The sequence below is a fragment of the Neopelma chrysocephalum genome, unplaced genomic scaffold (assembly GCF_003984885.1).
Source record: "Neopelma chrysocephalum unplaced genomic scaffold, ASM398488v2 Primary Assembly neopelma1_75, whole genome shotgun sequence".
Lineage (NCBI taxonomy): Eukaryota > Metazoa > Chordata > Aves > Passeriformes > Pipridae > Neopelma > Neopelma chrysocephalum.
The window spans coordinates 11,408,161-11,432,183 of NW_020897736.1; the positions used below are offsets into that span (position 1 = coordinate 11,408,161).

General features: G+C 42.9%; 1 protein-coding gene across 4 annotated transcripts in view; it reads right to left on the minus strand.

Annotated features, from left to right (window-relative positions):
• The window catches only part of IGF1R (insulin like growth factor 1 receptor), a 174,556-nt gene that overhangs the window by 143,718 nt on the left and 6,815 nt on the right, over window positions 1-24,023 (minus strand). For all 4 annotated transcript variants that reach the window (XM_027688609.1, XM_027688607.1, XM_027688606.1 and 1 more), the window contains exon 2: window positions 68-613. In XM_027688609.1, the coding sequence (XP_027544410.1) occupies window positions 68-613 (546 nt within the window). The remainder of the gene's footprint in view (window positions 1-67; window positions 614-24,023) is intronic.

The following is a 24,023-nucleotide window of genomic DNA, read 5'->3' on the forward strand; positions in this document are numbered from 1 at the left end:
AACCCACAAAATTAAACCTTCACTTCAAGGAGAGGTAACAAAATCACAGTAGCTACTGAGATCTTACTTTTCTGGCAGTGGTTGGTGGTCCAGCAGCGGTAGTTGTACTCATTGTTAATGGATGTCTTCTCACACAGCGGCTTCTCTTCCATTGTTCCCGGGCACAAGTCCCCACATTCCTTTGGAGGTTTATTCCCAACGATGTAGTTATTGGACACTGCATCTAGGATGAGAGACCAGTCCACCGTGGAGAGGTAACACAGGTCCGAGTTCTTCTCGATGCGAATGGCCCCGCGGGTGATGTTCCTCAGGTTGTGGAGCCCGATCTCTTTGAGATTTGTCATTTCAAAGATCACCAAGGCATAGTTGTAGAAGAGGTTCCTGCCACGGATGACGGTGAGGTTGGGGAAGAGATCACTGAGGCTTTCCAGGCCCGCCACCCGGAACAGCAGCAGGTAGTCAGTGATGACGGTGAGCTTTGGGAAGCGGAAGTTGCGGTAATCCTCTGCCTTGGAGATGAGCAGGATCTGCAGGAACCCCTCGATCACCGTGCAGTTCTCCAGGCGCTTGAGCTCGTGGATATCATTGCGAATGTCGACGTTTGGCCCGCAAACTGGGAAGGCAAGAGGAGAAAGAAAAGTTGGTAAATAAGGCATTTCCAAGCCTTTTTGAAACTGGAACACAAAGCGGGATGTTCCGGTGGCCAGAAAATTTTTAACTTCTTAATTAGGTTGCAGTGTTAAAATAGAAACCGGGTGCTTGATTTACACCTGCACCCAACCTATCACCACGAGCACTGCCAGGAGCAGCACAGGGATGGCAGCTCCCTCTGTGTTCCGCAACACACAGAGAAATGCTGCTTTATTGCTGCTGCTGACAAGAGCTGCACTGAGGAACACAAAGACAAACCAAATGCATCTGCACACTCTGCTCCAAATCAGCTCATGGCTCGTGTGACCTGAGCAGGGCTGCAGCCACATCACTGCAAACAGAACAGGTAATACAGAAAGTGGTTCACTGGTCATTACACTGCTAATTTACTCCCCACCCCCTTAAGATACAAAGGAGACACTTCCCAGAAAGTTACAACTTACTCCTCAAATCACTCTTTCTTCCCAGGGTCACGAGCCAAGCGAGCCCTAATTCTTGGAATACTAGTCCTGCAACAATACTAACTCCATGGAAAGCTGGTCAGCACTTCCTGCACTGGGACTGGGAAGAAAACAAAGTGCTTGGACTTGTAGCAATGCACTGAATTCCTGTTTGCATGTTCCCGTAAACCAAGTTTCACTAATTTTGGCACCAACATATAAAAATGCTTCTTGAGTTCTAAGAAACACAGGATAAATTTGTTTACAAGAACACACAGCATCACAGTGAGGAATTTCCCCTGGAAAACAGCAGACTGAACTCAGTGAACTCTCAAGAAAACAATGGCCAAAAGGATTATTCCCTAATAAATCTATAGATTAGGTCTTTCCATATTAGACACGTAACACAATAACAACGTTAAAGGGGCTGGAAGAAGTGTATACTAATAATGTAATAATTAGACACATAAACTGCACTTTGATGTAAAACAAAGAACTACAGAGTGTAGAGAGCTGTTGTTCTTCAAAACCCTCAGAGCCAGCCTTCTATGGAAAACATGGAAAAAAAAGACTCCCCATAATAGATACTAAGTTGCTTGTAAGCAAACAAAGCAAAAAGCCAATTTATTTAAGCAACCCAAAACTCAAATAAACCCGAAGCAATTCAGTTTTGTGGAAAGGTTCTCTTTTAATGCACGCTACGCTTAATTATTTTAACAACATCTTTTCCTCAGACAAGGAAAAGGTCTAAACAAGCACTGGAGCCAAAAAACTTAAATTCTAACCCAGACAAATTGTCCAGAGATTCAGAAATTGCACTCACAATAGAAAGCAGCCCTTCCATCCCACAACACTTATCTAAGGCTAATAACTTAAGCTAACAAAGGATCCAGAACATGAGCAAGCTAAAACCACAGCAACTCTAATACCCAACAAGGACTTAAAGACTTCTAAGTCTTTAAAAGACTAAAGGACTTTCTGGTTAGTGGGACAACATAAAAAAATAAAATAGGGCGAGATCTTTGTTAGGAAACAGATGTTTCTACACAAACTATTACCTAATCTTCCTTCTGTAAAGATTCAAGCTGAAAGCAGAGGCTATTAAATGTGACTTGCTGCACTGAAGCAACTATTTGCAAGAAAGTTCATTCCCCAGACCTTTAAAAAGAAAGAATAAACAACAAAACTAACGTACCAACAGTAACACTTGGTCATCATGACCAGTGAGACAGGAAATCCCCATTTGAGTACATACTGATTGCCAAAAAATCGCATGCTACTGCCTGGAATATGGGGGTCAAGGCTTGAACAACTTCAGGAAAGCACTTAAAGGAGTGAATGGGTTGGTATTACCCAGCTCTAGAAGCCAGATGGAAGAGGGGGAATTTAAAGAGCTCCAAGACAGTAGATCTGGTAAGGGATGCCCTGGTTAGTGCAGAAGTGATGCCTCTATCTCCTGAATCTGTAGGAAAGACAACCTCATCCCAGATTTAATTCCTTCAATGAGCTGGTCCCCACATCTTGCTTCCAGCTTCTGAAATTGTCTTCCAGAGCCACCATCCTTCCACCCACCCCCAGGGACAGTGCCCTAAGCCCAAAGCACAGCCCAGCAACCACATGGCCGTGGTGACACTCCCACATTGGGCTCCTCTTGTTTTGAAAAAAGGCAAGTTGGAACACCCAGAGTTTTTCCCATTAAACCATTTTGGTTTCTGTCTCTACCTGCTGGCAGGACAAGGTGAACGTAACAGCTCCTGCCGCGGCAAAGCAAAAGGAGAGAAATTTATTTTCCTGCCATAAAAGTTTAGAAAGCCTAACTGCTCCAAGCCCTTTATTTTGTTAAAGAAATAAAATTTGCACTTGTGCTGACATTTTGCAGGCAAGGTTCCAGAGTGATGGGTTTAAAAACAGCTGAGTTACAATACCCTAAAGAACAATTTGTAAGAGAAATGGCAGCAACGTTAACTAAAGCATTATATATCTGTTCATGTCTCTGTTTGAGGCTGGGCTTTCAAAGTCATACTGCTTTTAGCTTTATGATTGTTTCAGCTTGGAAGTTACTTAATTTGAGATATTTAATGCTTTTTATAAATCAGTGAAATTTCTAGAGCTTTATGGCAAAAGTTTGCACTCGCTTGCCTCAGTTATGAAACCTCATCCCCTTAATATGGAGAAGGATGAAGTCCAATGGGGTCCAACACTGGGAATTGATCACAGATGAGCAGCTGCTGATGTTTTGATTTAAGAACTTATTAGTTCATTAGTTCATGAAGTGAGTTATGTTTTGCAGAACTCCACGTATATAATGAGAACTGCAGAGACCCAAACGTGAAACAGGACAAGCATCTTGGTCCATCCCGACATTTGGGAAAAACAGTTCCCATTAAAGCTTTTTTTTTTTTAAAAGAAATGTCTTTTAAGTTCACATTGTTCACCAGAGTTAATTATACCACAATACATCATCTTTTTCTCACGTTTTTCTTGCTGCCCTGAAAAGGATTATATGAAAAACAAATTAATCAGAGCTCAAAGTCAACTCCAATTTCCATCTGGCTGTGCTGTGTTTTCTTTGGATCCCATTTTAGAGAAAGCCTATATGGACTTACAATATAAACTGGTCTGTCAGACACAATGAAGTGCACTGAAAATGCTCTTTAGAGCATTTATACTCCATTTAACAGTTTTGGATATCCCAGCTTAGAGAACTTTTTTAATACGACTGGGATAACTGGCCTTTGTTTCATGTTCAGTTCAGAACTGGAAATTAACTATGATGTATTTATTTTGCTCACTAACAGAAAATAAAAATGCAACAGCTGTTTATTACCCTGCCCCACTAGTTCTGGGCAGATTATAAACACCCAGGATAATTACCAATAGTCAGATTCATGCTGTTTTCATTCAGCTGCTTACAGATTTCCAAGCCTTGCCTTAAACTGCCTATCATTTATCAGACTTATTCGAAACTAAGCACCTAATTCTGAGTCAGAAATTGGTTCTTTAAAGACAAAAATATTTATTTGTTAAAAAGATCACTCCCCAGTACACTAAAATACTGAAGAGAAGCAGTGCACTCTTTACCCAGATGAACACAAATGACTCCCTGGAAGTAGCTTTTTAGTGCAGAAGTCCTGAGCTTCACCTTATATCCAACAAGAAGCCCACTTGTGCTCCTTTTTTTCAGGGAGCATCCCATGGGCAAGCTGCAGGGCATGGAAACTTCCAAAGGTAATAGAAATAACCCACTCCACACCACAGTCTTCCAGAGGACCCCCAGCCCATTCCTGGTCAGAGGATGGATCCAAGCCTGGTCACACAGCTGAGATGGGGTCAATGAACTACCAGGAAAAATGATTGCACATAACAGGTTCATATGATGAGAGTAATTCCTGGTCCTTGACCTGGCAGAACCTCCTGGCAGGTCCCTGTGTAAGTGGTGCTCCAGCTGGGACACCAGGGAGCAGGACTGTGAGCACACACTGAGGACAGCCTGGGCCAGCTCCAGCACAGAGCTCGGAGTGCAGTGATCCAGTGGATTCCTCTCAACTTCAACTACGGTTTGCCAATGTTTATTTGGCTCATAAACTATTCTGACACGGAGAATGCACTGCCACCTCAATAAACACCTGCTATTTCATCACCACCTACGACCAAACAGTCATTTACTCCAGGCAGCAGCTCTTCACTCTTTACCTACATCCACTCATTACTTCAGGTCACTAGAGACTCCTAAAAGGACTTGCCTGTTGCCCTTCAGTGTTTGGAAAGAACCCTTCTTTATCCAAAATATCCTGCTGTGACACACAAAGCAGCAGAAAGCCTTCTGTCCAACACTCACCCTCTACCACAGCTTGTGCTTGCTACACCACCTCCCAGCTGCACCTAAATTCATCACAGCTAATTCACTATCAATGCTAAGGTGTTACAGGGCAGCACTGACAGTTCACACATCCACTGTTTTTAATAAGGATTCATTTCCTACAAGAAGCTATTTCATCATAGTGCAGTCCTTGCTTCCAATTTTGTATTCATCCAAGTTACTTCATTTAGAACTTCTAAAGAAACACAACTGTTTATGGTTTGGGTTTTTTAAAAAAAATACACTTCTTGACATTTTAAGTCTTGCCTTTGACCCTCTACTTTTTTGGAGAACATTAAAAGGCTGTACTACACTGCACAATACCCTCTCAACCAGCCAGAAGTTAAAGGTGGAGCAACCACCACTATCTGGGCTTTCTCAACACCGGGCTCAGACAAAGCAGCACCGAGGCAGCTCTGAGTCACCAGCCAATCCAGCACATCCCTTTCGCAAGCCTGAGGCCTTTTCAACACCAGTCTGGGTCAGGCTTTCCCTGGCAACAGAGACTGTTCAGCCTGAGCAGGCTTCACATCTCTGAAAGACAATCAGGACAGACAACCTGCCACAACCATCTCACCAGCAACCGCGACATCAACTCCCGCTCACCTTTCTCCTGGTTTGTAAACCCACAGCATGCTCTGATTTCCCTTTGTTTCCCCTCTTCTGATTTCCCTTCTGTGAAAATTGTTTCCTTTACTTCACAGTAGAGATGCAAAGTCTGTCTTAAACAGGGAGCTTGGATACCTTCAGCATTTCTGTTTTAAAAAGGGTATCCCCTTACACTAGTTGCTGAAAAGGTGCAAAAATTGTTCTAATTCCATATTGTTTTCCTGCCTGGGGGTTGTAACACCCATTCTGAGAATAAAGCCTGTGATCCACAAGGTTCAAAAGGGTTCTTTTTTAAAGGAGGCCATGAGGTTGCTTAACTTCTCCCATACCCTGAAATTCTGCACAGTGGTAACAAGCACAGTATGTTACCATCAGTGCTGGATGATTTCCTACACAAAGACAGAACTACAAGGCTTAATACAAAAAAACAATTGTGGCTGGTTCTACTTTTAGAGAGTGGCTTGCTCACACCACCACAGCTCAGTTGGCCAATAATGGCTTTTCTGAGCACACTCCACTCCAAGGAGAGCTCTGCTTCCCCAGACAGCTCCTGCTGCTCCCTGGGCAGCAAAGAGCTGACGTTCCTAACACGGGAACACTGCACTCTCCCAAACTCCTCTAATGAAAGAGGCTTGACCACATCACCCCTCAGTAATGTCAGCTCAGAGCTGTGGGTCTTTCTGGGAGATCAGCACAGTGTTGTTATTTATTCCCAACGGAGCCACTTCCTTTTCATCATGTGTTTTTTAGTTTTAATCTATGGAAGGTCATTACAAAGAAAGGGTCCAAAGCAGCTACTGAATGTGGCTGCAGTCCAGCTGCCCTCATCCCACATTCCCAGCAGGCAGCATCCTTTTTCAGCCAATCATCTCCAGAGCTCCCATCCCTCTCTCACAACAACAAAGAACATATTTATGGCATAGGGTGGATTTAGATCTCCATAACTTATCATGGCCTGCATATTGACATGTTTACTACCTACTGGATCAACTCCACAGAGGGGTTGTCTGGCACATTGCAAAAAACCCAAGGGCTCCCAAAAAATTTCCTTCAAGACACTTGAAAGTTAAAGACTAATTCCAGCTGATGACAGCATCCTCATCCCTACATTATATAAAAAAACTGGTTGGAATCAGGTTAGAAAAAAGGAACTAAACTTACAATAGGAACCTCTTTCCTACATGACTATAACTGCTCAGAAGAGAAGGGCACATCAGTGGAAACAGAGAGGGAATAGTCTGAAAATGTGATGCCCATGCAGAATTTAAACAGTGAAAAGTATAACTTGACCTTAATTTCTCTCTTCATTCTTACTCCTAAGTATTATGCTTGTCTTAAGGACAACATCAGGACTGTCACACAGCCCTGAAGAAAAATCATCTTTAAGTGTTATTCAGTCATTGTTGAACAGAGAGGGACTGCAGCCCATGGCCTGGGTTAAGCCTGGTTTGTTCCTGTAGTTCCACTCAATAACATGGAAGGCAAAGGTAGAAAGACTGACAAGGAACAGCTCAGCAACCACGATTTCCCTTCGAGCCCATGGAAGGTTTCAGCACAGTTACACCATTTGCAGACACAGGGAAAAAAAATTACTACTGAAGTCTCAGGAATCTTTAATTGCATACTCTGCAAAGAAATTAAATGTGGAGTTCACAGAAATCAGTGGTTGGAGAGATTGCTTATGACACTTTACATTAACACAGGATTCCACCACCCACTGAGCTCTTGGTTTTGCCTCCGTAGTGACACTATGAATGAAATATATATTTTAGTGTCTTTAATGTACTTACACAACCTCCCACAAAATTTCTGTACTCTCTAAGCTCACCTATCCTGTATGTGTCACATCAATCACTAGATCTCTTCCCAGGGAAGCCGCTTCTGTGTTACCTCTTGGGATGTCAGAACCAGTAACAAGGAGGGAGCTAAATCTACATCGCCATTCCAGCTGCCTCCCTCCCCACTGAACTGCTTCTCTTTGTTGAATATGCTACATAAACCGCTTCACATTTACCAAGATTTTAGGAAGCTACATCTGTCAGGGTGGGGGGGAGAGATAAAAGGCACCCCACTATCCAGGAAATGTCAATCACTTCAGATTTTGCCAAGCAAGTCCATAATTGAATTTCAACTCCTGTAATTTCCAGCACCAGCACGACGCTGCCATCTTAGGCTTTCCAAACATGAAAGGGAATACTCAAACCCAAACAAAAACCAACTGTTTCCATTTGAATATAAGTCCTGAGAATGTTCTTGATAACATATCTAAGGCCAAGGAAGAGAGAGGGCTTGGGGTTTTTTCCCATTTAATTACAAGTTAAGCCTTGGAGGACAAAGCCAGACCACTGTGATCTTCCAAACACTCACAGGACTGGAGATTGCATTGCAATGTAGTTTGTAATTTCTGAGAAATATAGTCTATTATCATTAATTTACCTCCTGTCACTCATCACTCCTATCAACCTTTTACAGAATTATTTTTGCCCAGATCTGGAAGGAGAAAGTGCTGTCACAAACAGGCCAGGCAAATTTGGTGCAAATTTGGTGCAAATACTTTAAAAAGCAACTTCTCCACACACGTTCCCATTGTCTTCCACAGCCCTTAGAAAAACACACACATCCTACTTTAATTTTCTCTTTTCCCACTCTACTAACTATATACTCCAAATCCAAGGGCCACTATGTTACCAAGTTGACCAGAAGAAAACATTTGCAAAAATAACACAAAAAAGGGCTACAACCCACATCAAAACTCAAACTGTCTCTGCCTTATTGCTCTTGCAATTTTCAGCTGTCACTGGCTAAAGATATCTCTGGCATTGTTGCTTTCCATGAACTTCCTCCAACTTCCCCATAAGTTTACACAAATAAAATTTCAGAATAAATCACGTTTTTGTCCCTCATCTCGCTCGCTTTCTCCTTGCCAACATTTTACTTTGAATGTCAACAGGAACAGCAGCTTAGCAAAAATGGAGCCAACAAAACGAACTGAATCCCTTTAATAACACTGATTGATGCCTTCTCTACACAGCACACCAGAGCAAGTGGGTCTGGATTTAGCCCAGCTCACGTGAAAGCGCCCTCGTGACAAGTCACCCCCAAATGAATCCTCTCTGACCAAGACTGCGCTGACCCACCACATCCCTCAGGGCTTCCTGGGAAGCCACATCCATTACCTCCTCCTGCTGAAATAGCACAACGTGAGTGGCTCTGTTGGCACAGATTCCTTACTGTCCTCGTGGGTACGCAGGGCAAAACTGGAGCAGGGAGAACATCCAAGAGGCCGAGCCTTCACGGCCACCCCAAAACCCCCGGCTACCAAAGCAAACGGAAAAGAAGCACACAAATTTTAACCCTGATCTGCAGTGCCCAGGTGAAGGGCAATGCCTGTGAGATTCTCTGCCAAAGAAGAAGAAAAGAAGCCAAAGAGGTAACTAGAAGATCAACCTTAGAGCAAAATCCTCCCCCGTTAATGCCCAGAGTGTGTCAAACACTGAAGGCCACTGTTTGAACCTTACGGCTGGAGCTGAACAATCAAACCCCTCCAAGGTGCTCTGACAGGGAAGGAAAAGCTGTTTGAAGCACCAGCTGAATGTAACTCCAGGATAATTCCATAAATTACACTGCAACACATCAAAGTATGGTCAAGTTCACAAGCTTGTGAGAAAATTATCTAAGTTAAACAACAAAAAAACCACAGAAGAAAGCAGATAATGCCTAACTCACTAAAGATGAGCTCCCTCCTCACAGGAGGACACAAAGGCTTCAAACCTGTGCACTTTCTTACCCTGCATTATAACTTCCCTGACAGCACCACAAAAGGAGAGTGTGCCATTTACACAAAATACTTAAGACACAAGTGAGTAGGTGGCGTGTTAAGATCAATAACTATGAGAGTAAAACATTTTTTTTAATGGTGATAATAATGTTTAAACCCAATGGCAGCAGCTTCAGTCTAATGCCTGCTAAAGCAAAAATGGTGGAAGACTGAAGTTACAGGCTGTTTATAACACTGAATTTATGTGTCACAATCTGTGATGACAATAGAGCTTAACAAAAATCGTCTCTCCTGGGGACTGTTCTTCTCCACCTTTAAAAAAAAAAAAATAGTCGTGTGCAGGATTTTATTTATTTGTTTTTAAAACAGATGTCTGCACATCCAAGTGACTCAGCAATTGGCTGACAGGAACCTATGGGATATACACTTAGGTAGCTGGGATAAGCAGCCAAATCCTTTCAGAATGAAAATTCATCATGTGGCTGGGCCCAGCAACTCACATTTAGGGACACTTTACTATCCTTAGCTGCCTGCTGGGTTGCCACCCTGCAGTAATCTAGGAAACCTGTCACTCTTTAAAGTTTTTTGGGATTACTTTTAATTATTATTTCCAAAAAATGGCTGGCCAATCAGGCCACATCATTTAGGCTTCATTAGAAGCAAACTGACAGAACAGTATCATCGTATGCAATTGCAGCCACGATGGTGAGCAAAGGATTTAATAGCAAGTCACAGATCCACAAAAAAAAAATTAAAAATCTGATGCAATTACTCAACAATATGCAACACACAGCCCTACTGTGCTGTGCTAACCAGCTCTTAAGCAATGAAACACAGAAATCCCACATTCCCTGGCCTTCCACAGCAGTGGTTCTGTTTTAACAAACTGAACTAAGACTTCCATCAGTCCTGTATTTCCACCCAAACAGAGATTTAACATAGTGTTAAAAAATTATTATCTGATTGCACAGAAGAAAAAGTCAGTGCTATCAAACTTTATTTAATAGAACACAGAGCCCTCCCTCCCCTCCCTTCACACAGCAGCTACTCAGCTTAAAAATCACATAGGTCATGCTGCAACCTGCTTTCTCAAGGCAGTTAAAATATGACCAACTTGCAATCCCCAAAAAGGGCTTTAAAGGTATTAAATTACATATATGCAGGTGCTGTGGGGCTTTCCAGCCATGAGCTAACTAGATTGAAAAAAAAAAGAACCTTCCTCTCCAAATACAAGGTAAAACACCTGGGTTAGTGCCAGAGCCAAGGTAAGGAGCAGTTCAGGTCTTATCAACCAAAAACAGTTGCACCAGAACACAATTTCAGGCAAATATAAACCAAAGTAGCTATACCAGGAGGTGTACTTATGGGAGCTCACTTTTCTGGCCAATTGGATGCTTTAGACTCGCTTTTAGTGTCACAAACACACCCCAGCCAAGGGAAGTGTCCTTTCTACCACAAGGGCAGCGTTCACACGGTATTTATTGTCTCAGAGACATCACAGCACAATAACTATGGAAAGGGAAAACAGAACAGCTCTGTGATACCAGTCTAGGTGAGTCTCTCCACAAACAAAGCACCCTTAATGCACACAGGTGAGAAGCTACCAGGCAAACAGGGTTAAACATGGAAAACCAGAGCTCCTTAGGCACAGCCAAGTCCCAGAGCCCCGGGAGTTTCATTTCTCTCAAGATAAAGGAAAGCTTCCAATCCTGGGTTTAGGATTTTCAGCCTATGTACACAGATCTCCTGATCAGCAATTGTTTGATCCTCACTGTAAAACAGCGAAATTTAAAAGAAACAAATAAAAAACCCTAAATATACACCTTGTTAATAAAAAAGGGCCAACAGTGGTTTAATCCCAAACGCTTTCCCCCACTTTTAGGTTCCAGGTGACATTTCAGCCCACAGTGTCCATTTTACATTCACATGCTGCCTGAGACATTGGATTTACAACCCCATACGTGGTTTCTAGACGCTGCCCAGCAGCACTGTGCACGATGCACAATCCTGGTTAACAGAACAATCTGGGTACAGAACCAGCCAGGCTGTGCCGAGTTCTATTGCTTGGCAACTGCAATTACTGTCACAGCTTTATTAGAAGAGCATTGGAATGGCAGAGCAAGCAGGAGACTTACTGCTCATCCTCTGGATGGTACTTCTGGAGAGCCTGGGATGCAACAGGTTGCCCTGCTGCATTTCTAACAAATCCTGCCGTGGGAAAGCAGTGGGTCCAGCCGGGTGAGCCAAACACAGCCACGGCACCTTTCACTCGGCAGCTCATCACCAGGGGTTACCTGTTCTGCTCCCCCTCTGAGCCAAAACTGGGGGGAAGAGTGTTGCAAGATTCTGGGGGTGAAGAGGATGCAACAAATTACAGGAGATGGGACTCAGGCAAACCAAACAGTTTGGATGCTTGAAACACTCCCAAGTTTGGGCACCTCCTTTTGCTGGGATCTGCAGCAGCACATATTTATCCCAGAATCAAGGCAAGACCAAACTGGAGATCTGTGTCTTCATCACTGTTTTTACCCTTTACCTTGCACACCCCCCCCACTCTTAGCTAAAGACAGAGCTGGAGAACATCTACTTAAGCTGAATTTTGCCAGTTCCCTGGTACTATTTCACTGTTTGGTCATGAAGGAGATAACATAAGAAAGTAGAAGAAATTTGAGTCATAAAAGACTGTTGTTTTTCTCTCCTTGATGTTATCAAAGTGACAGTTTTGGTTTGTTTTCACAGTGGATATTTACAGAGAGATAGGTACAAAATAAGATTTTAACTCAGAAAAACATCTTTCAAGTCACCTTTAAAGTTAACTTGTTGCATTCACCAGGAAAAAGTGGATTTAAACATGCTGTACTAAGTTTAACCTCACCTGATTCTTGAAAAGCACAATTTTTTCTAAGATCACTATCTTAAAAGACCTCATTCTCTCAAAAATCAATTTTCATCTGGGGCAGGGGGGACATGACACACAATATCTTTTCAGGCTCAGATTTTTGTAACTGCAATAGAACTTATCAACTGTTTGACCTGGTTGACTGAATTAAAATTAAAATATCCTCCCTGAAGGAACTGTGGAATGGGCAACTGCTGTTAAGAGGTGATTTAGTACCAGAACACCTGGAACCTCAGCCTTCTGGGCAAGTGTGTTTCTTCAGCAAAGTGCTCTGTGTTTCTTAACAAGCGTGTACTACTTAATATTTAAATTATTATAGAAAATATATTTATAATTAACCTATGATAAGAAATCTTTCCTTGGAAGACTTAGATTAAAAATTAAACGGTGACCTTTATCCATTGCAACAAATAAAAGGAGCAGTTAGACAAAGGGAAGCAAGAGAAACCACACGAACTAATACATTCCTAGATACTTAAACCTGAATGACATATTCTGGAGTTTCATTGCATTCAGAAACTCTTTTATCATTATAACAATAGACACTGCAAGGTAGACAAAAAAATATTAGCTGATGCTCAACAGGTACCATCTCTCAAACAGAGGGACCACCAGCAGGAATAACTCTGCCCGTCCCCTCACGAGAAGGAAACTCGTATGGGCAGGAACTGCTCCCAAGGCTTTAGAATCAGGCTACAGGACTGCATCAAAACCAACCTCTCTCTGGACCCAGACTACTTTACATTCAACAAAGCCTTGGTGAGACTGTTTCCTTCGGACACAAGGAAGGTTTCACCAAGCTCTGCAATCCCAGGACTAATTATAGCACCCCACATCCTTCCCCACCACCACCACTTGTTTTACAGTAAAACCAGCTGCCAATCTGGAAGTTAAAGGAAGAATCTAATTTTCTCTGTGCCACTGCAGCCACCCCCAAAAAAAGGAGTTGTTCTGCCTGTAGTTATGATTTGCCTGCCCAAACAACATCAAGTCACCCCAGCCAAACATCTGCTGCCAACACAAACTGCACCGAGGGGCACAACTACACCGGGCAGCGGGGCCACAGCCACAGTGCACAGCTTAAACCAGGTCTGAGAAAGAAAAGTACAAATTAACAGAGGAAAAAAAGGCACAAGTAAAAAGGATCTGGACGGGAGGACAAAAAAACCCCCCTCTTTTCCTACTGCCAGCTTGAAGGCAGAGTCCTGTGGGGAGCAGAGCTGATGGACAGCCCCCGGCCTCGCCTCACCCGCCGCTGTTGTGAAAGAAAACCACGGTATTTGTGCAAGGCTGGTTGGTTCCATGTTAAGAAAACACATCTGAGCCGACAGTGCTTTGCTTTACCACATGCCAGCTTCATTCAGCTTCACATTCAGAAACCAGGACTCAGTCTCCTTATTCCCTCCACAGTTAACCAGCAATTTAGGGCACGGAGAAAGTCCTGAACTCACGAAGCGCCCCCAGATCTGCAAAGGGCACACGCTGCCTTTAACAGAAAACTTCCCAGTCTGCTTGGAAAAGGTGAGGTCCCCAAGTGACAGGAAGGACTGTGTTGGGTAACACCACTTAAAGATGTTTATCATGGAACAGATAAAAACAAAGAAATTCAAAAAAAGAGGCTGGGTAGCAATCTTTGTTTTGGTGTGAAGACGTGCACACCCGTGCTGGGAGAGGTGAAAGACAGAAATGGGTCCTCATGGAGACCATGAATTTATTAAAATGTCACAACAAAAAGAGAGCAGCTCTGAACTAACAGATCCAGTCAGCTTAACCAACCCAAAGGATGACAGTTTATCAGAAAGGAAAGGCTGGTCAGAAGGAAGTAATGCAGCAGATACCCATCAAAGCACAAAAAGCAGGTCTGAGCACGGAGCCAGCAGCAAGACTGCACCAAAAACTTACAAATGAAGTGGAAAACATCAGACTTGGCAATCCTGCTGCCAAGGAATTATTTACCACATGACGATCAATATTACAATACACACAGAGACAGGTATTTTTATCTCAACCTCTATTTGACCCAGTGGGAGCTACAGACACTTTCTCACACTAATTCACATACTTCAAGGAGAGTCAAGATGGGGAATAAAAAAAAAAAAAAAAGTTGGAAGCATTTCAGGTCCTGTCTCCTTTCAGCCCATTTTCACTGAATCAGACCAAAACTGTCTGAGAGAACAGTTCAGAACTGATTTGTGCTACTTGAGCAGCCGGTCAGTAAAGCAAAATACTCAAGAATCACAGGAAGAGGTGGTTGTTCTGTCAGTCCTTTCAAGTCATTCCCCTTCCTTCACTGCATCAAAAGCAAAAAGCATCTCTTAAAAATTCCTCTGAAAAGCCTGGACAAGTGCCTAAACTTCCAAGATCTATTCTCTATAGCCTTCGGCAAGAGTGATGGGAAATAAACTTTTCTACTCAATGGCTGCTTTTTAAGTTTAAAAAAACAAACAAAGAAAAGGGCAATCAGTACTAGTCCTATTAAATATTTGGAAACTGCAGCTCAGGAAACAGGGAAGGAGGAGAAAGCAATGATGGGAGGAAGGAGAGGTCTGATTTTCAGACAATCAACTTGAAAAATCCTTACTTCAGTGAACTGGCAAATAAGCAATTTCAGATGTGTTAGACATCTTGAGTTACCTTCTGAAACACTACCCAGCTAAAGGGAAAAGGGTTAATTATATCCCTTATGCTCCAGAGTATTTCAGCAGGCTACGCATTATGTTCTTCTGAAGGGCAAGTTGTTCTTTTATTTATTGTTTAAAGCACAAACATAAACACAAAGTGTCCAACCCTAAGGTGGTGATTACCACTTTCACTAGAACAGAAAGGCAGGGCTGCAGGCTTTCTCTGCTACAAAGCTTTTAAACCTATTCTGTTGCCCTGACATTTTCCCCCCCACCTCACTCTGCCCCGATAGAGATCACAAAAACAAGGAAGACATTTGACATGCAAGAGAACGTTCTGCTGATTAAGAGAAAACAAGAGCACGTTGCTCTTGAGAGGATACAAAGCACCACTTCCTAATGTGCCCGACTCCATCAGCACAGCAGGCGTCTCGTCGTTTCAGAGGGAAACTGGTCATATTGATTTTTCCAAAGCACGAGTATTATAAAAATATTACACATTTAATTGTGTTTAACAAAGTGCACTTGTAGCGGGGCATATCAACAGAGATCCTACAAGACAAGATATAAGGTATCAAGGTGTGGCTTTAAGCATTTGAAGATTCTCCACGAGCGACAGCGTCGAGAACTGCCAAGATCCCTCTTCAGAAACCTCAGCACGACTGAGACATGTCTTTCATGTCTTTCAAGTGTGGCAGCTCTTGCTCCTGAATTCACAACAGCCTGAACAAACACCATACTTTGCTGAAAACCAGTGTCCTTTCCAAGCCTAACCAAATTTCAACCGTGCAACTCGGGGCTCCGTGTTTGCTCAACTCTTTCTAGAGGAAAGGAAAGTTCTTTGCACCCTCTCAGAGCACTTCACCCCTCTAGCTGTTCCCTTGCAAAAGCCAGAGCAACTGAATCAGCTCTTCTGACTGCAAACCACACACCCTGCCTGTCAGGAAGCCTGCAAGAATTTTTTTTCCCCTCTTTTGTTTACAAATTTGAAAACCGAGCTGTTCTCAGACCACCTCTTTTTCCCCCTTCCCATCCTAAATAAAGCAACATTGGGAAAAGCCTGTACATGTTTTCCAAGGAATAAGCATATTTCTCCTTCTCTTAGTTCTTTGTTTTAACACAGCATATCAGACTGTACATCCATGACAAGTTTCAATGGTTCAAAGACCATCTGAACAGTTGTTATTTTGCCTTTCAAAATAGCCTCTCCGAAAAATTCCTTAAAAATCAGGATTTTGTGAGGGATGCAATAAACAGAGAAGGGACAGCCTTACCTCCCACCTCCTCCTATTCCTGCAGGGAACTAAAGTTATCTCTTCCTAAAGTGATACTTCAAGGCTTCTTTATAGCTTGTTTCCAATATAACTCAGAACAGTGAACATCCTCCCTTTCGTTCCTTCCAACAAATCCCCTTTCAGCAGAATTTACTCTCACATATGCAACGTGGGCAGAGTCTAGTAATGCAACTTAATAGTTCCTAACCAAAAAAAAAAGGTTTTGCTAACAATTAGTCCTAGGAAACAAAGAAAGAAAGAAATTTTAAATCTTACCTGCACATGTTATCACAGTGTTTCTAATTAGTATCTGTCAAAAGAGCGTTTTCATCACAAGAAAAGAACAAAGCTGCAGAATGACAAAGATAATTTGTCATTCATCAAAAGGTAATTGCAAACAACAACAGGTAGGGGAAATTTTCTGCATCGTGTCCCTCCATCCCACCCTGTGCCACTGTAGGAAAGGAACAGGACACTGCCACACCAACCAGGGCCTGGGAGCAAAGGGATTTCAGGGGAGGATGTTCTGAGCTCAGCAACAGAAACACAGGTCAGTCAGACAGAACTCCAGGACTGAGGAGACCAATGAAAAGTTTAATCTTAAGCTTCTATCATTAGCCACTTAAGACACCTCTTCCCCCCACCTTGCTGCGGAGCGTATTTTAGTGTCTGGATTGTATTTTAGTGTCTGGATTATCATTGCTGGGAGGTAACTCGGCTCAGACCGGGCACACACACACCTGTTCTCACCGCAAACATCTCCCTGCTGACACCCAGGGCAGCCTGGAGGGACTTCAGACACAGTCACTTCCACATTCCACCCCCAAACTCCCCTCCAAGAAGTGATCAGTCACTCTCGGCTTTCACACTTCAGTAATTTTGGAATCAACAGGAAATGGAGATCAATTGTGATTCTCCCAACTCAATAATGACTCATCATTCAACTCCCTGTAGCCTTCAAATTCATCTGTGAAGAGACACGATAGCGAGGCCAAAGTAAAAATAGCAAATCTGGCTTGCACACAATTAACACTCCCTCCTCCATCAGATTTGCCACATTTTCAGGACATTTTCAGGATTACGACATTTTCAGGATTGCGACATAATGGCCATCCTGCTCATCCCCCTGTCAGCTTCCAAACTCACTCACAATTTGGCTTTCTCAGCTTAACCAGGAAGAATAATCAAAAACACTTATTTATACATATATATATATTATATAAAACCACTGTACCCCACTCTGTAACATCCATCACTCAATTTGAACGTGTCTAAATAAGAGTTAACTCTGCCTACCAGTGCCCCCAGCTAATGACAACGGATCTCCTGCCCTTTATATTATGAAAATACTCTCAAATCATTAATTTCTTTCTGCTTACACAACCTCCAAGCCAAAAAAAAATCCCCCACATTTGCATGAAATTAAAAGTCAATAAAAAACAATTATTTCATTTACAAAAATAGAAAATCATTTTATATAAACCACTTAAATGCATTCTTCTAAAAATAAACTTAATTACAAATCTAACATGAAATTGTAACAGCATATATTAGGGCAAATGCCTACTGTAATTTAAATAAAATAAAAATAGTAAGCATATAATTTACACCAAAAAAAGTTGGAACTGGTGAATTTGCTGTTCAGTGCTCTCCTGGAGCCACCCTTTGATGAAGTGCTCAGAGAGCTTTTACATTCAACAGCTACTTCTGCAAGTGCCTCATTTCAGTTTACTCAAATGGTTCAGTTCAACAAGCACTTAATCCCAAATTATAAAGGACTCCTGCATGGAAACCTGTGAAACAGTCAGTGGGCATGATCTATTAGCTCTGAACTTTTGAGAAACAATGACAAACTATTTCTTCTGTTGATGGTTTGGGGTTTTTTACATCATGCCCGTCCTCCACACTTGGAGTTTTAATTAAGTCTCAAAACTCAGATCTTCTGCATTCCAACTGAAATTCCATTTTCCATCCAAATAAAAAAAAACCAAAAAACACAAATGAGAAGTAATCTACCAGAAAATAAATCATTTGCCATTTTGTCACTTAAAAATGTGAAAATTAAGGATCTGAGCAAATGCATCCAAGGCATCTAATTATTTACATGCATTTGCAAAAAGGCCTGTACTTTCAGAAAAGGTTGTTTGTGAATCATTGTTCTAACAGCTGTCAGTCAATTAAGAAAAAATCCAACTAAAAACATGCAAAATGAGATTAAAACTGCGTATTTAGAGCAAAGCTCTTCCTGCTTGCTGTTTTAAGTCACTACGGAAATCATTCACTCCATCTCAATAAAAGAAAAAACAATTATATACTAGTAGAGTACATATATATATATATATATATATACACACAGTATATGAGGCCTTCATACTAAGGAAGAACTAAACTGTGAGAGCAAATTGGACCAAAATTCTCAACATTTTCACCAGGTGGTTCCGAAGCCTCACGATCCATCCCCTCAGGCTCTCACAGTGCCCTTCCGTGAGCAGTGTAACTAAATCAGGTGAGAAGAAAATGGAACTCTTCCACCCTCTGAACATCTCAGCAGTTATGGTTGTGCACAGCACCTCACTGACCCACAGCCTCAAAGTGTGTGCTCCACATCCTGGGCACCAGGCTCGACACCAGCAAAGCCAACCAAGACACCAAGGAGCACGAGACACCACTGGAAGGTGGAATATTGATGGAGAGGGAGAACAGAGGGGAATGTTCCCATCCAGGGTGCGCAGACATCTTAAATGGAGCCTTCACTCCTTCTGCAAAAATCATTTAACGTGATAATTATATCCCCAGCCCCTCTCTCCACAAAACAGGATTCACCTCTTCTCAGGTCACCAAGTCTGGGAGAAGCCGCAGGGGCGTCGAACCCGACGCCGTGACAGGGACAGTCATCCTGAGGTCACAGCAGTATTTTGATACCGCGGTAAACAAGACCCATGGCCACGCATCCAACAAGCAAGAAACACGGGATAGCTGCACACTTCTGGATAGCTGCACACTTTGTGAGCTGCTGCTCCTGAAGAAGGAAGAAAAATCCTATGGAAGCATCACAGCCCATAGGGAGGGAGGCCAAGCCGCGCTGAACCCACCTGGACTTCTGTTCTAACTGCACGTGACACCAGGTGATGTTCTCAGTTGCCTGTGAAGATCTGGGTTTATTTTTAGTGTAATATACTATCTCCTTATCAGTCAGCTGAGCCCAACACCCCCATCCTCATACTTGTGCTCAGAGTAGAGTCATCCAACGCCTGGCAACGCGCGGCTTCCCAGGGAAAGTGCCGTCACCTGGATGACAGAGCCACACGAGCACCCCGAGCCACGTCAGTGTTGCAAACACCAAGCCTTGAACCACCCCCCAAAGGCAGCATTTTCTGTGTTCTACAAAGGGGGAGGGAGATACAGACACCCGGAGGAGGAATACCATTTCTTCCCAACCCTTCAACACTGGCAGCTCCTGAAGCACGAGATGTGATCACTCCTTATTTTAGCAAGCATGACTACCAGTGCTGTTGCTCACACAAATTATCCAGTCCCTTTTTAAAATCCAGTTACAGTGTTTAACTTCAGTCTTCTCTACCCAACTAGCAGATAGAGAAAGGTGAATGCACCGGTAAAATCTTGACATGCTTTATTTGTTCTTCATTAAAAAAAAAAAGACCCTTGCTCTGAATTTATAGTTCTCAAACCAGTATTTAAATCTGGAAAGAAAAACAAATGTGAACACAACTGTGCAGCATTAATCTGATTCCCACATTCCAACTCTCTCACTCTCCAACACCACAATAATGTATTGCAGACAAACTTAAAAGTGAAGTCACTGATATCAACTACAAGAACACCAAGAAAATCCTCAGACAGCATTGGCTTAGGCAGCAGAATGTGTAATTCTTGTCTTCATACTTTCACTTTCTTTCACGAAAAATACTGGAAATATCTTTTTGCCAGGTTAACCAACTCTGACTTCAATCTCGCTGACATTTCTTAAGTAGAGCTGAATAATTCCATTCATATGCAAATGGTACAATAAGCCCTGAGTAGCAGCACTTGCAGCTCCCTCACGAGATGTGCATTTACTCTGCCTTACCCTGCAGTGACGTATCCAAAATGCTACAAGACCCAAAAGGTACAGCCCCAGCAATTTACAGAGGGCATGTTTTCAGCCTTGATGTTGTTTTTTTTTTTCTTTTACTTTGTGGGGTATTTTTAAATATTAAAGAGATGAAAGACTCAAGAACTGAGATTGCATCTGTTGCCATCACAATTTAACCACAGTCCGTGTATTTATACAGTGGAATCTCCAAAATAACACTGCATCTGTTAAGATGACAGTGTTTTTCCATGGGCTGCGCTGTGTTGTAGCACAGTTACTCTAAAGCTATTGCTTTTGAAGTGCTGATTGCGATCCACCCCAAATTCCTTTTGTAATCTTCCTCAAACGTGTTGAATTATAAAGCTGTTGTGTTTCTCAGTGTGGCTTGGGAACAACAAAACCCTCATACATCTCATCAGTGGGCATTTGGCACTAAAGCCCTACAGCTAATGCAACATGTTTATTTAAACAATGAACTACCCAGAGAGCTCCACAGCCCGTGTACAAACAGATGAGCGTTTCATGTGTGCTTCTGCTGCAGCCCAGAACCCCCACCACACACACACACACCCCCCTGCATTCCCTGTGCCTGATTTCTGCAGGATAACAACTGATCCCACTTGGAAGGACCTCTGTTCCTTCATTGATAACATCGGCCACTTCAGAACCACAACCCGCTGAACAATATAAAAGCTCAAATCTTAAAAGAAACTCTCATAACCTAATTTAAATGTTAAATACATCTTTCGTGCCTCTTGTTGAGACACAGTATCAACAAAAATATTTGTCCACGTAGTCAGCCCACTCCAGTGTGACAAAAATATAAACATTTTATTAGCACACACACAAAAGGAAACAAACAAACAATCAAAACCTTCAGTCGCTCCCAGGCAGGACCCTGGCAAGCTCAAGTCAGTCTCAAACCGAGCCAAGTCTCAAGTTTGGAACAACAAATGTGCTTTTCTTAACCCCCAGTTCTGCTCTCCTGCACAGTGACCACTGCACAGACTCCAGCTCCACCATGGGTGTAGTCACTGGAAGAGCTGCAGGGAACACCAATAAAACAGAACCTCCACATCCAAGGTGCACAAGCAGCAGGACTATCAGACCCTTCCACATCTGGCATCCTCCCCAACATACAACTGGTCTCAAGTCCTACTGGTTTGCAGCTGCCAGGTCTGAGGAAGAGGAGAAACGTACACAGAGTAACAGTCACTTACAAGCATTTCCTAACACAGCTGGACATTCATTCCTGCCACACTTCCCAGGAGAAGTGGCATCTGCAAGGGACCAATAAATTTGCATCTATCTCAAAAACAAACAAACAAAAAGCTTCAGAGATGAACTGAAAGATGTTCACTGAAATCACTGCAGCATCACAAGCTGCTTCCACCTGCTGGGGTACAGAACAACCAGGGAGAAGCAGCAGCTCAAAATCCAGGCATGGAAGAAGTCAGACCCCATCACAATTCCAGTGGGGTCCCCCTTCCACCCCAGTGGGTCTGTGAACGATGTTTGTGTCATCATCCTATTGAGTCCCCCTTAAGTTGGTTCTCAGCTAAAAGAAATGCAGAACCACCTGAAAGCTTAACAGGAACAACCACACTATTTAAGTCCACCAGCATTTTGGAGAACGCACCAACTCCCCAGAGGGATACATAAAACTTGACTTGGGAGGACAACAGTAACAATGTAACTGCACACCAAAAGCCCTGGGAGAGAGCAACAAAAGACCACAATGAAACTAAGTTCTGCCCTGGCAAAGAGCACGGGGGGGCCAGGACAAACAAGGCATTGCCACTGCCATTTCAACTCTTCCCACTTGAGCCAAGGGTCAGTCTCAGCTCAGCTGAGCAGCACAAAGACGTGTCCGTTCCCACCAGGCAGTGCCAGTCCCCCACTCCTGCCCGAGGTGTCCACAGAGCAATTTTAAGCCTTTCGAGGTACAGACAACTCACACACAGAGTCACTCCAGGGGATGAGAGGAGCAGCAGGGAAGTAAAAAGAAGGTCAAAATGTGGAGACAACCCTAAACTGAAGCCAATACAAATAATAAGGAAACCACTCCAGCGTGATCCAGGGATAAAGCCCTTCCCAAGCCCAAGCCAATTCTTCTGCAGAAGGTTGGTTACAGACAGTTTCCAGAAGCGGCTGTCACCAGACCTTTCTCCAAAAGACTGTATCCCTTTGATTAAGACTTAAGATGTGAACTATTCATCTCCATAAGATGACCTTCCACTTCCAGAAAAGCTTGTGATCATTTTTATAACTGCTCTATCACACGTCATTATGGGGGTTTTTCCTACCCCATAAACTCCTTTGGGAGTTGCTTCGCAAATATAACGAGCTGCCGGTCTACAAAATCGGGGAAAACCAGCACTATGTCAATTTATGTCTTGGGAAGCTGTTTCTTCATCCAAGAGATCTGGAATTCTCTTTCAATAACCCTCTCCAAACACAACAGTTGAGCTCTTGTGAAGCTTTCCCGTGCACACACATCCCAGGAAGGCTTCTCAGGCTGAGTACCATGATCCATGAGCACACCAGACACAGGATCCCACTAAGCACAAGGGAAAACCTCCCCTCACCTTACTAAAACACCCCTTACAAATGCCCAGCAATGCCGACAGAAAAGAGTAAATAAACCAGTGGTGCCACCCTAACCTTACCAACACACAGCTACCAGCAAGCCCTGCTGCGCTTACAGAATTTTTTTCACATAAATACTGCCCATGTTTCAGCAGAAATGTGTTTGTAACTAGAAACAAAGGCTGCACCTTGGTCCTCCCTGCTTTGTCTCATCTGTCTTACATAAGAACTGCCACTACACCACAGCTTGAAGATAATGATGCTCTCGTACTTGAGGATCACACACTCAGCTGCAGCTACCTACTGTACTCCAGTAGTAACAAATGGGAGAGATACTTCAAAGAGCACATTATCCCAGCTCTAATTTATGCATGCTCCCTCTTACCATCAAGCCATTTATTTTAAACCTGTCAGATATACTTGTAACGTAGCATAATGAATAATTTAAAAAGTAATCTGTATAAACCAAGTTTATAAACTTAACAGCAGGTACAGTACCTTTCATTCAAGCAGACTGCTCTCTGATAAAGTACAAGAGATCTTTGACTACTTCAGCATGTATTCATTTCATGCATTCTGAACTTCAAAAAATTCTTTCCTGCCTCCAATCAAACCCTCCACTATTTGAACAGTATTGTGTAAGTAGCTCACTTAAATGAGTAGTGTAATAATTTGCAAACTGTTCATACTGAAGGAAAAAAAACCTACAAAGCTGCTGGAAACACTCAGAAAAAATGACCCATCACCAACTCAACGGCAGGGGAAACCCACTCGCCTCTGTCATTAAAAACCTGTTAATATTTCCTGCATCTGCCTGATGTTGTCACATCCTGACACTGCTCCCTCCGCAGGGAGAAGGGATATTTGGCAAAGAACTCCCAAAAAAAGCCCACCTGTCAAGAGAAAGTGTTCTGATCAGTTGATGCTCACACTTCCAAGCAAACAGAGCTATCTTTACAGCAGGTAATGGCACCAATAAGGGCTGTGCAGATAACACTGCCCGGTCACAGCTATTGCAGCAACATGTGCCTCGCTGGCAACCCACGGCAAACAAACCCCCCCCCCGGCCACTGGACCTGCCCAAAACACACCTTCACAAACTCAGGGTTCACAAAAGCAGAACGCACCCCCCTAATTTATAAACTATGACAGCAAAGCACATCCATGTGCAGTTCACCTGTTTCCTGCTTTAAAAGCTTTATTTGTACAA